This window comes from Lactuca serriola, chromosome 4, assembly GCF_051521515.1.
Source record: "Lactuca serriola cultivar US96UC23 chromosome 4, Lser_US96UC23_V15, whole genome shotgun sequence".
NCBI lineage: Eukaryota > Viridiplantae > Streptophyta > Magnoliopsida > Asterales > Asteraceae > Lactuca > Lactuca serriola.
The window spans coordinates 154,544,325-154,558,327 of NC_136411.1; the positions used below are offsets into that span (position 1 = coordinate 154,544,325).

General features: G+C 38.0%; 2 protein-coding genes and 1 long non-coding RNA gene across 4 annotated transcripts in view; 1 reads left to right on the forward strand and 2 right to left on the reverse strand.

The window, feature by feature from the left end:
* Positions 1-14,003, reverse strand: part of LOC145100401 (uncharacterized) — a 106,042-nt gene that overhangs the window by 91,742 nt on the left and 297 nt on the right. The window contains exon 2 of the long non-coding RNA XR_013705014.1: positions 13,794-13,861. This is a non-coding gene — a long non-coding RNA (uncharacterized LOC145100401). The remainder of the gene's footprint in view (positions 1-13,793; positions 13,862-14,003) is intronic.
* LOC145102790 (exocyst complex component EXO70I-like) lies at positions 1,113-3,259 on the forward strand. The gene has a single exon (XM_079040263.1). It carries the CDS (start codon positions 1,199-1,201, stop codon positions 3,140-3,142), a length of 1,944 nt encoding a protein of 647 aa, XP_078896389.1. The 5' UTR covers positions 1,113-1,198; the 3' UTR covers positions 3,143-3,259.
* PGR7 (proton gradient regulation 7) lies at positions 3,198-4,786 on the reverse strand. Of its 2 annotated transcripts, none has more exons than XM_079040265.1 (5): positions 4,225-4,786; positions 4,041-4,121; positions 3,832-3,933; positions 3,604-3,753; positions 3,198-3,528 (listed from the first exon to the last, which is right to left on the reverse strand). In XM_079040265.1, the coding sequence occupies exons 1-5, from the start codon at positions 4,624-4,626 to the stop codon at positions 3,289-3,291; spliced, it is 975 nt and encodes a 324-aa protein (XP_078896391.1). In that variant the 5' UTR covers positions 4,627-4,786; the 3' UTR covers positions 3,198-3,288. The 2 variants fall into 2 exon arrangements, with proteins under 2 accessions (XP_078896391.1, XP_078896390.1); XM_079040264.1 differs by having other exon boundaries at positions 3,832-3,936; positions 4,225-4,785.

A 14,003-nucleotide genomic window follows, 5' to 3' on the forward strand; every position in this document is an offset into this window, starting at 1 on the left:
TGAAAAAGAGTAAATTATACGAATGGTTCTTATGGTTTGGGGTAATTTGTATTTTTGGTCTCTAAGTTATTTTTTAACTCGTAAAGTCTCTATTGTTTGTTTATGTTGCGTGTTTAGTCTCTGTCTTACCTAAAAAGACTATTTTGCCCTTGATTTTTAAATTTATTTAAATAAACACATCACCAACCCCACTTCTATCTCACCTTACACTACCTTATCTACCTCACGTTATTTAAATAAATTAAGAAATTAATGACAAAATAATCTTTTTTTAGTAAATACAAAGATCAAACGTGCAACAAAAACAAATAATAGAGACATTCCGAGTCAAAAAATAAGTTAGGGACCAAACGTGAAAATTATCCTAAACCATAGGGACCATTCGCGTAATTTACTCTATGAAAAAATAGTCGATCCGTCGTTACTTTCTATTTTGTAATTATTCCTATTTCTTCCGTGACAAAAAAAGAAATTAAAAATTAAAAATTAAAAGTTCAAAGTTAAACATCATTTAACACATAATTTATAGTAGTATCTAACATGATACAAATTTCTTTGTATTTTTTTTTTAATCTTTTGACTTGCATCCGTTTTGATAAAGCAATATCCTTTTTAAACTATTATAAGCATTTAGATTTGGCATTATATATACAATGGTTAATAATGATTATTATCGTTCTTAATTTGATAATTATAAGTCATTTTTCCAACAACCTTCGAGTCGATCCCCATTATTGTCCCGTATTATGATCAAATATACATCATGTAACTAGGTGGCTAACATAAGGGTCTATTGTCCATAAGAAGCTCGATTTCCATTGGAATTAAAACTTTATTCTAAATCTCAAACACTGACATTTTTTTTTTACAAATATGACACCTTGACACCAACTGAATTATATTTTGATTATTGAGGAAAAAAACTATGTTCTGGATCGATTTGGACGACGAAGGTTGTGGAGAAGGATGAAGGAATGGTTTTCATAGCAAAAAAAGAGAGTTGGAGTTGGTGAGATGAAGCAAAGCATGAGTATGAGTAAAGACATAACAATTTAGCAGTGAAGTTTGGTTTGAATATATCTTCCACTACTCTCATTTGGTATGTTTGGTAAAGAAATTAAACTCCCCAAGAAACCAAACAAAACCCTTTTAAGATTTATCACCTCAATGTGTCTTCATCATCACAACTCCCCCTAAAATGGAACATCTCATTCGCACTAGAGATCTTCTCAAAACCACCTTACACCAATCCACCCAACTAGACCTCCAAATCCACCAAACCACCACCAATCTCTCCCGTATCAATTCTTCCAAATCCCACATCACAAACATCCCCTCTCTCTCCACCCTCCACCACCACCTCCACCGTGCACTTCCACCCGTTTCCGCCGTCTTCCAGGTCTACCAGGTGGTGGAGGAGCTCGGGAGCCTACTCTTAGACCACCACCCCTCCCCTGACCTCCACCACCACCTCTCTCTCCTCAAAAGATTCAGCCAAGCACTCACTCTTCTCACCAACACCTGCAACTTAGCCATCCTATGGGTGGAAGACATCAACACAACCATTGTTGACAACCTCTACCACTCCAATGTCTCTAAAACTCTCCATATACTTAAACAGTTGCAAAGGTTTGAAGAACGCTCTCTTCTCAAACACGGAATTCTAAATGTTGCTTTTGAGAATTTAAAACATGAATTCACAACTCTTTTAATCGAAAACAGTTTCCCTCTTCAAGTTCCTTCGTCTCTTTTCTCATCTGGTGATGATGAAAGTGATGTTTTTGATCCTTTACCAGAAGCTTTACCTTTCCCCATTGTCAAAAACCTACAAGATATCGTTGCATGCTTTTCATGCAACAATCTTGTGGACCAATGCGTTCATGTTTATATCAAGATCAGGGGCACAATTGTCCATAGAAGTTTAGAAGGTCTTGATTTGGATTATTTGGAGATTACATTAACAGAATTTCATAGCGTGCAAGAAGTAGAAGGTTATATAGACGAATGGGGGAGACATTTGGAGTTTGTAGTTAAGCATCTTCTTGAACTTGAGTACACACTCTGTGAACACGTGTTTAGTAAGAGCATTGAAGTCAATGTGTGGAAATATTGCTTTTCCAAAATCGCCCTCCAATCGGGAATACAGAGTTTTATCAAATTTGGGAACACAATTACAAAGTGTAAGAAAGAAGCAATCAAACTTTTCAAGCTCCTAGACATCTTTACCACTCTCAACAATCTCAGACAAGATTTCAACAGAATTTTTGGTGGAAAACCATGTTCAGAAATTCAAAGTCAAACTAGGGAATTTCTCAAGAATGTGGTCAATGGTGCATGTGAAATTTTTCAAGACCTTAAAGCACAAGTTGAGCTACAAAGACTAAACGACCCTCCACCAGATGGGACAATTCCAAAATTGGTTATCTTTGTAACAGAATATGCTAACGAGTTGTTAGATGATGAATACAAACATGAACTTGAACAGGTTCTAAAGATCCACTCCAGTTGGCATAATGAAAGTAAGTTCACAAAGGGAATTGTTTCAGTTGAAATTAAAAACATAGTGAAATCACTGGAACTTAACTTGGAGACATGGGCAAAAAGATATGAAGATGCTTCTTTATCTTATATTTTCTTGATGAACACCAGCTGTTACTTGAGCAAACATCTAAAGGGTACAAAGCTCGGGGATCTAATGGGGGAATCTTGGATAAAACGACATGAAGTTCATACAGAATACTACACATCACTTTATTTGAAAGAAAGTTGGGGGAGAATTCCAGCTTTATTAAGCAACAATGACAGAAACAAAATGAAAGGATTCAATGATGTATTTGATCAAGTGTTTAGAAAACAATCTGAATGGGTGTTGTGTGATAGAGATTTGAGATGGAAAACTTGCCAGATGATAATGGAAGTTGTAGTCCCTGTTTACAAGGCCTTAGTGGAAAGTGGGGATACTCATAGTCCTAATAGTAATAAGTATTTGAAATATAGTGATGAGAAAATAGAGAATATGTTGACTTCCATGTTTAGGTCAAAGTTGGATAAGTATGGTTCTAGTGCCAAGCGTACAAGCTTGATGGGGAAGATCAAGAATGTTGTTACAGGTCATTTCTCACCAACAAATGCTGCAGCTTGATCTTCCATGGCTTCTTTCCTAACATAATCATGTACAAATTTGCTATTTGTGTATATGTATATAAAACAGACTGTATTTTCCTTATTGATTAATCAAAATATAACTCATCTTACAAAATGGTATGATCAAAATCAGGAAACTTGTAATCATTGTACCTTGGAGGCTATTTTCTTCAACTGTTTTACTTTCTCAAATTCTAGGGTATGGTAGTTTTTTTCTACTTCCCATGCTGTCTGGGACATGCCATTAAAAGACGATTTTGCCCCTTTCTCGTCTGTAACTTCTCTAGGGAAAGGAATCCGGACCTCAAAGACATCATTTTGGGGAGAATACAGATGTATGTCAAACCCTAATCGATCAACCCACACCATCTTTGCTTCTGACACCTGAACAACCAAAAAGATAGATGCATTCAGAGCATATCATAAAGAACAGATTAATTTTATGACATATTCTGACACCTGTACATCTGAATCCACAAAGACATTGCAAAACCGGAGAACATCTTCCATGTTATTTGTGTTTATCTCATGAACTAGACGCTCAGCAGAATCTTTAAGTGGATCAGCATTTGCAAGTCCATAATCTGAAGAAGAAACCCATACACCATCCTGCATTTGTTGTGTCTTTGAATATCAGATTATCATGAAATTAAGTAATTTATATGTACAAGTTACCAAATTACAGACCTCCATGAAGTTGTCCATTTGCAATACACGTTGCACATCAAGAATATGGATGAATTCATTGTCTGCTTTTTCTCCAAATCTCTTTGCCCATAGTGACTTAATCTTCTGTCAAAAAAAGAGAAGCTTGAAATGTCGATGAGAATATTAAGATTCGTAAATAGAATTGCACACAGAAGTGTGATATTAATGGAGCCTAATACAAGAAGTACCTTCAAGAGAATTTCATCGTCAGGTCTGTGAAGGCTACCTTGGATGGTGCACTGTGTTGTTCGCAGACCAGATTGCTCTAACTTATTAAGCAGAAGTGCATAATCAGCCATAGAAAACATAAATCGTGCGAATAGAAGCAAAATGGATGTAGGTTGAAAAACAATCAAAGATTTTCGCAAATACCTGAACATTAAGGGAGGACCTTTTGTCGTTAGCGAAATGGTGATGAGAAGCACTTAAGCAAACAATTGGTGTGCCTTCTGGGTCAACGGCGAAGCGAACACCAACAGCAAGAGGCCAATTGTCTTGGGCCGTAGTTGAAAAGGTGCCAACAGAGGATAACTCCATGATTGTTCTTGAAATTTCAGCTGGGGAGGGTTTATTACTCTTGGTAGTGACATTTGATTGTAAATGGGTTTGTTCGGGCGCCAGAGAAACCGAACATCTCAAAGGCTGGAGAAGTAAGGACTTGGGAGGATCGAAGCGAGGTTTGTAGTTAAAGATGGGTTTGGAATGAGAAATTGGAAGTTTTGGGGAGAAGATAGATTGGAGAGGTGAAGTCATCGATTGGGCATGTGGAAGCATTTTGAATTTTGATCGAATGAATGAATGAATTGGGTGTTTTCAGAAGATCGACACGGGTAGGGGTGAATGTAATAAGAAAGAATTCTGGATGATGATGTTGATAACGAGTCGGAATTGAAACGAAAATCCTTGATGTTGTCCTGGTCTAGGTCACCAAAAGGTAAAAGGCAGCATCGAAACGTCAAACAAAGAAAATTATAAAGTAAGTTACATGAATGGTCCCTGTGGTTTGATGTTTAATGTAATTTATATGTTTGGTTTCTCTAAATCGAATAATACCTTACATTTTATTTTGTTGTATATTTGGTCCCTACCATATATAAAAATACAATTTTACCCTTATTTATTTCTTTTTAACATTTTTAACATTTATTTTTGTTATTGTAATTATATAAAGTAAATGGGACCACCACCATTGTTACTGACGATACTATCCCCCTTAGCGTCGTCATCATCATCATCATCTTCGACAGACATGACAACCATCGTATCGGGCAACCACCATAAAATCTTCTAACCATGGTGATTGCTTCTTCAATTTACACAGGAATATAGGATGAACCTAATGAACCTAATATACAAAGGACCGACTCAAACCCAAGTCAAAAAGCACAAGACAAACAAAGAATTCATTAAGAAAATATCTATTAGAAATACAAGCATAAGCATACATGAAACAACTGAACATAAAATAAATGAATACATACCAGTAACGACGTTAGACGCCGCCCTGACCTCCTCTGTTGTGAGTTGGAAAGCACAACCCCTAACCTTTAGGGTCTCAGCTCTCCCCCGGTATCCATCAGTAATCCTCAAAGTAGCCAATGCTAGTGCATGCACAGGTATGGTGGCGAGCAAGAAACAGTTGACCTTTACATGGGCAACCTGATCACAGTGGTAACAAATCCTGGTACTCAATAACGGAGCCTGATGACGACAATCCCTCGCGAAATGCGACTCCTTGCCAGATTTGTGGCACCCAGTAGCTAATCGACATGCTCCCTCTTGCATCTTCCTGCACTTGCCACAAGTGCATCCCCTCTGTCCTCTAGATTATGAATCAACGGGGTTAAACTGTTTCGTTGCTGGTTGTGACTGAACAGGGGTCTGCCTCTTCTCTCTCGTCTGGGTCTCAATCTCAATATCCCTCCTCCGAGCGAGGGACTGCAACTTGGAGATGGAACCATACCTCTGGGTTAACAAAAAACTCACGGATCTCCATCTTGAGCATGCTCAAGTAACGGGACATCTGAACTGCTCTGAAACAACATACTTAGGGCATAAAAAGGCTATGTCTGTAAAGATATTGGTCATCTCCGTTACCTACTATATTGTCTTCTTCAACGACAAAAATTCATGGGATAAATTCTCGCTCTCCACTAGTGGAACATACTCAGTACAAAACATCTCCATAAATTGCTCCCATGTCACTATGGCCTTCTCCGCATGAGAATAAGCACCGGTCACCAGCTTCCACCAGTCCTTCGTCCCCAACGAAGAAGGTTCAAGGCAAACACGACCTTCTGGTCCTCTGGACATGAGCAAGTGAAGAAACAATCCTCCATATCAGATAGCCACCTCATGGAAATGATCGGATCCTTGACCCCGTCGAACTCTGGGGGCTTCCTATTGCTAAAGTCTCGGTACTGCACCGTCCCTCTCCCCTGGAGTCCTACAACAACAACAACTGCAATGGCTATGGCAGCAACAACCTCTATGACTGCGACATCCTCAATTCCACGCCCAAAAAAACCCGATTTGTTTATGCTTTATTTGAAAATCAGAGTATCTTTTTGAAGAATAATATTTCGGAATTTGTTCCCAAAAATATGATAAAGATATTATCAAAGCATTTCCAAAAAAATGTGTTTTAATTATATTAAAAACGTTGGGATGTCATTGTCAATACAGTACATAAGCATAAACATAAATAATACAGGCCTTACAAATATCTATTATTCTAATGGCCTATAATCTATAAATCTCTCATCAGATCAACACTCTTGTGCTCTTCTACCATTACCTGTAATACAAGAAACTGAGTGGGTTAGGCTTGGGTGCATGGTGAGCACATAGGATTTTCAACCCACAATAATTAAGTTCATTAATTTAATCAAATCATTCAACTCTATTACCCATTCTCGTTATCCTCACTTTCTATCCCTAAAGCATCTAAATTAAAGGACCTAGCCTAAGGATTATCATCGGTATGGACAACACTGCTTAGGGGATTCCTCAGCAATATATGTCAAAAAGGCAACCATGAGGGGGATGGAGTACACCTGGTGAACACGTAGTTCAAAAACACCTACAGGTTGCGAGTCTGCTAGCGTTCCACTGGACTGTCTAGAATAGCCTGTGGTCGTCGTCTATACTTCGCTAGATGAGTGGATCAGATTTGAACATCGAGGCCTCTCATCAATTTTATTTCATCTTTCATCATCTATTTTATCTACCCATTTCTACCCATCATAATTATAGATATAAAATACATATACAATTTAAATTGAATACAACATGTATATTTTGTTCATCCAGCATATATATCAAGAACACATATAATATACACAAATAGCACGTAATTTATATTTAAATATTTCATATCTATGTGTAACATGAAAGTAACTATCCACTCACTTGTTAAAGTGATGACTCGTAATTCGGGCAGCGCTTTACTTCTAACAATTTTATTTTCCTTCGACGAAACCTAGTATCATTATTACTAGATTTTAGTCTAATATTTATTGCGGCAAATTATTAGTCTAGATTCATCATTAACTCAAAGTCTACGTCATGATCTAAGGAACAACCAGGTAGGATCATATCGGAGGTAGGGTCCGTTTAGTATACGTAGTATACTGTTTGAAAAGCACACTTTAAACACCTCACTAAATCACAACCTATACATCATCCCCGTAAGTAGATCAATTAGTATAAAGACTTTGAATCATTGATAAATCTTGTTTATAGGTTCATAATAACGATAATGAACTTAAACATAAGTTATACTTAAAGTAGGGTAAGCATAACTCACTTATAAGGAGGTTTAGCTAGGAGTCAGGCTCTGCAGGGGCAAAACTTATGGCCCGAAATCTCTTCTTCTCCGAGCCTTTTGGCGCTCCAGGCTTCGCCTCTAACACTTGGGAAGTGCTAGGGAAGGGTAGGGGCTAGGGGGTATTTGAGAGAGAAAGAATGGTTTTGGTGTGAAGAAAATGAAAGATTTGCGCCTTATTTATAGGTTGGGAACTCGGAGTACGTGGGGCTTACATAACAGGTACGTTGGGTGTACTGTAAGTTACGCTGGGCATACGTGGACAGGTGTCACCATTCGGTGGCAAGGCGTGGGGAGGAAGCAACGGTCAGGATTGTGCCACGTATCAACCTCGCATCTTAACCCATAATTTAATTAACTTATAAATTTTGTAACTTTTGCATACGAGCTCCGTTTTTGACGTTCTTTATATCCACGCATATGTAGCGACATGATCTACAACTTTCGTTTAGACTTCGTCGGCTAATTTTGACTTTATTTTTAAAGTTATATATAAACAGGCTTAGATAGATAAAGTCCGTTAAAAAATTATAACTTTGTCATCCGGCGTCCGTTTTCATCTGTATTTATATCGTTGAGCTCCTATTAACGAGATCTTCGATTCTCGTTTACGTTATGTCAGCTAAAAATCGATCAATCTAAAATTCGATTTTCGGGCTGCATACTGCTATGCCAAACCTTAGAAAATCATAACTTCCTCTAACGAAGTCAGATTTGGACGTTCTTTTTATGTACGTTCTAGGTTTAACATATACTATGACTTTCTTTTAGATCACTAAGACTAATAAGTATTTTATCACAAACTTACTTTTTCGATACATAGCGCCGTGCCGGTTTTGTCACAAAATTCGACATGTCATAACTTCTTTGTTATAAGTCGGATTTCAGCGTTCCTTATATCCCCGAAATCTTTGTTACGATTCAACTTTCTTTAAATATATTGGGTCAAATCTTCATTCTATTTTTGACGCATATTTTTATTATTATTTATTATATCGTTATAAGCACATCTGTAACACATAAATCACATAATATTCAAATAATTCATCTTCATTACTTCAAATTAAGTTACAATTGTCAACCCTAACTATTAAATAATAATATTAATGCTTAGCCAGAAACACAGGCATTACAATTCGCTCCTCCTTAGGATGATTCTGTCTCGGAATCATGCATCAGCAAACAGATGTAGATAACGACTCATCATGTCACTCTCTATTTCCCAGGTGAGGTTCGGCCCATTCGTATGTTTCCATCGCACAAGCACTAATTTAACCATCTTACGTCGCAACTTCTTTGTCTTACAGTAAAAAAAATTGTTTCAGGCTCTTCGATTAACCTCTTATTTTCATCCATCCTTAACTCCGAAAGTGGAATTATATCGGGAACTTCTCCCATAAACTTCCTCAAATAACACACATGGAAAGTGTTATGAATATTATCCATTTCTTCCGGTAATTCCAGCTTGTAAGATTGGTTCCCAATCCTCTAAATAACCTTGAATGGCCTAATAAACCTTGGACTCAACTTTCCTCTCTTTCCAAATCTTATAAGTCCCTTCTCTTTTCATTATCTCTTCTCTTGTTTGGACCATTGTAAGCTTCAAGACTCAAGCTTTATTCCATTTCATGGTTAGATCTAGGTTTTTGCTCCCATTTCCTTATGCTATAGCTTGTTGGAGTAAAAAAGATCCATAAAGTTAGCAACTTTATGGATTCAATTGGCCTTTTGAGTCTTATATCATTCAGATATAGAAGTTGGTAGAGTATTGGAAGCTTGCATGAGAACTTGAGGCCATATTTCTGCTTTTGACCTTAAATGGTGTATGGACATGCATGATGCATGCATATCCATAAAGCAAGCATTTTTATGGACCATTAGGGCCCCCTTAAGCTTCTTTAAGAATTGAAATTGAAGGCATAATGGATTAAGAATGTTGAATCTTTGGTTTGGGATTCAGACCGTTCTCACGATGCGAGACATGATGTCTCACAATGTGAGCATGAAAAACCCATCCCTTGCTAAGTTGTCTGAGTCAAGAGCGAGTCTTTGGAATCGGAACGGGTGACTCTCATGATGTGACCATGGATTTGGTCACGACGTGAGACGTGATGATTGGGTTTTTTGGCCCTAATGGGCCACTATTTTCTGATTTTGGGCCCATATGGGACTTTTGAGTATGGATTGATTTTGACATTTTCCAGGGTTTTACCAAGTTTGACCCAATGGTATTTTAGGTAATTTGAGTGGTATTTGAGATTGCTCATTATTTTGTGTTTAGGTGACCAGTCAAGCTGTCATCTGGAGCTGTTTTCTGCCAAAGATCTTTTCGGACTGAGAGGTGAGTCTTCTTCACTGTACTTGTGGGTCGAAGGTATATGTTGGGTATGTGATAAGCATGTATGATTATCTGATAGTTGTTGATATGCGTTAAACTGGTAGGTCTGTAGGACTACCTGTGATTACCGTTGTATAATTATATGTATGTTAAATGTGTATATTATTTGTTATATGTCGAAATGTCATGTTGGGGTTGAGACTACTGCTTTGTGTTGTCAGTTATTAGACTGGGCAATCCAATTGGGAGGTTGTGGACCTAGTACACGATATGTAGGGTAATATAACTGGGGGTTTGTGAACCTAATACATGATATGCAGGTTAATCTAACCGGGAGGTTGTGGACCTAGTATATGGTATGCAGGGCAATCCAACAGAGAGGTTGTGGACCCAACATGCTAATATATGTATTTTATATGTTGTGTGATGGTACCTTATGGGAAATCACTAATCTTTGGCTTACCGTTTCAGTTTATTGTTTTAGGTACTTCTGACAATCGTGGTAAAGCGAAAATATGATCGTGCACACCTTCCTGTTTTGTGTTATTGGGTCTTGGGAAACTCTAATTTTAAATAATACTCTTGAATCAATGGTTATTTTGTAAAACAATTGTGGTTTATCGTGGTTTTTAAAAGGTTTTAAATTCTTATGATTTTTGGAGCGTTTCAATCGTTGTCATCATCCTGGTCATATTAGGGCAAGTATCCCACGATTGTTAATAGGTGTGTCTTAGACCCCATCATCTTTGGTCTTTCAGGAGGCAGAGCCAAAACTTCAAGACCTCGCGAGTATGTATTCCTTCATGCATTTTAATTGATTTTGCTTATGTGATTGGGTGTTAATACGTTATGTTCAGTCCAGTTAAATCCCCACCTAAGGGTCGTAGTTTCTTTATGATTGCCCAACTATTATTATAAGAAGATCTCCATATGCCATTTTTCATGACAAGAGTCATGATTGGAGTTTATTTAGATGAGTTGTTCTTAGGACATCATCCATTGTTAGCGCAAGCCTTGGGTGGAAGCGAACTGAGTGTCCTGTTGTAGGATCAGCAACCATATGTATGTGTTAAATTCAACACAATGGGTCAGAGGGAGTAGCAGTGTAATTTCATTTGATTATTTGAATTTGAGATGGTTGAGATTTTTCATTGTTGATAATTGTAAGGGATTGGTCAGAACACGAGTGCGGGGATGTTGCTGTCACGTTTTCAAGATTGTGAGCATTGTCCTCGCGTCAGAAGTTTTTAAGGGAAAAGATCTCATGGAAACTGGTTGTCCCCTTTTGGGATAATGAAATTAAAGTTCAGAGGTACTTGTGTCTCTCATGATGGGTGTCAGTTGATTATTGATAGGCTCTTTGATCCGATCACTATTGCTAGTATAGTAAGAGCGGTAGTGCGTGGGTGGTGCTTTGGTCGCACGGATATGTTCAGACGTTGGGATTGTCAAGTGAATTTGAATTGTAACTATTGGAGATGTTTTGAGAACATTAATTTGTCAGCAAATGGGTTGTTGGATTGGTGGTATGTCCGTTCCAGTCAAGGTTATAGTTCTTTATCATCAGTAGATGTGGATTAAAGACTTAGAATTATATTTCTGGAGAGTGTTTTGGGGTAGAACAAGGTCTTCCTACTTGGGTAGTGACGTGTTAATCTGGTATAGGGTGTGGGTACCCTAGTTTTTATGGGCATGGAATATTAATCCTTGTAACCTTAGGATGGCAGTAGTGGAGTAGTGAGGTGGCAAGATGGTTCGGAAATCCATCAATTGCGAGGTTGGCATAACGCATTTGAACCCAAGTAGGGGAGAACCGTTTGGATTAATGGCAATAACTCTAGGTGCAGAACAAGGGATATTTCTATACCCTAGTCAAGTGGAGATCTGGTTCTAGTTGCGATTTGGATTGAGGTTTGCATAAGGAATGGGGATTCAGGGCATTTCGCCATAATATGTGACACATCAGTAGTGGTGCATGGCGGATATGTGAATAGGTTTAGGTTGAGGTTTGTGTTAGAGCCTCTCTGCCTGTTCTTGTATGATAAAGGCTTTTGGGTTCGAAGCATGACTTGGACATCTGATTAGGGTATAGTCGGAGGAGGTTTCGACTCATGATTGATTATGGTTTGGTATGGTAGATGGAGGGCAGAACCATGGATTGGGCCCATGGCTGTTATGGAAGTTTTGTAAGACTACGAGGTAGCCATGACATACATAAGATTGATAGACTGTTGTGAAAGGGTTGTAAGTTTATGATGGAATCGTAGCATTCACCAGGATGTGATAGACCATTGCAGAAGTGGTTGTTAGACTGTAGGAGGATCACAACACATGTATGGGCTAAGTCGGACCATTATTGTTGGTTAATCACTCCTTGTTGGGAATAAGGATTTTTGGAGCTGTGATGGTGTTTTAGGCTTGTATATCCCTCTGGTGGGTAAGACCCGTGGGCGAGGCCTATTTGATTATGTATATTGGGTGAGACTCGTAGGCGATGCCCGTTTAGTTATGATAGATTAAGTGAGACCTGTGGGCGAGGAACGGTTGGCTATGATAGTATGGTTGAAATCCATGGGAAAGGCCTGATGAGTTAGGTTAACTTGGGTAAGCAAACCGCTCAGGAATTTGAGGATATGCATTGGGCAGAAAGTGATAGTCATAAGCCTTCGAACCAGTGATGGAATAATGATGAGATCTGGTTGATTTACATTCTAGCAGACTGGATAGTATCACGTTGATCGTGAAGTAGTAAGTGCGTGGCTCCTGAGGATGAGACCTGATTGTAATTGTCTTAGTTAAGGTGTTAGATCACGATTGTAGTAGGGAGACTCTATGATCAACTGTGACATCCCCAAAATCACGGCCAGAAAAGACCGGTTTGTTTATGCTTTGTTTAAAAATCAGAGTAACATTTTAAATAAAAGTGTTGCGGAATTTGTCCCAAAACAATAATATGATAAAGATTTATCAAAAGCATTTCCATAGAAATGTATTTCATTAAAAGACTTGGGATGTCATGTTCGTACAGATCAAAAGCATAAACAGTACAATATAAGCCTTACTACATTATTTCATATCTACAGGCCTATATCCGTAATCCCTCGTCCAAAACATCACATCTACGCTCATGCGCCACTACCTGTAATACATAAAACTGAGTGGGTCAGGCTTGGGAGCCTGGTGAGCACATAGGGTTTTCAACCCACAATAAATAGTTTATTAATTTCATCAATCAACAATAACCCGATTACCCGTTCCCGTTATCCTCACTTTACGTCCCTAAACACCTATCATAAGGGACCTAGCCTAAGGATCATCATCGGGACGGACACTACTACTAAGGGGATTCCTCAGCAATAAATGTCCTAATAGGCAACCATGTGGGGGATGGAGTACATCTGGTGAGCACACAGTTCAAATAAACACACAGTTCAAATAAACACCTACAGGTTGCGAGCCTGCTAGTGTTCCACTGGACTGTCTAAAATAGTCCGTGGTCGTCATCTATACTCCGCTAGATGACTGGATCATCAATAACATCTATAACGAGGCCTCTCATTATTTTATTTTGTCATACAGCAACTATTACATCTACCCATGTTTTACCCAACACATTTTGTAGATATAAAATACATATATAGTTTAAATCTTTGAAAACATGTATAAAACGTTCATCCAGCATAGATAGCAAGTATTCAGATAATATGCACAAATAGCACGTAATTTATATTAAATACTTCATATCTATGTGTAAGTTGAAAGTAAATATGCACTCACCTGAAAAGGTGGTGATTCCGAACTCAGACAGCGCTTCGCTTCTTAAAAAGAATTTTCTTCGACGAAACCTAGTATTATTACCACTAGAGTTTAGTTTATTATTCGTCGAGACTAATTAATAGTCTAGCTATTATTATTATTATCATATAAGCGTCAAAAAAATACTTATATAACCCATAATAATAGCCCAAGTATTTATTATAAGTTCCT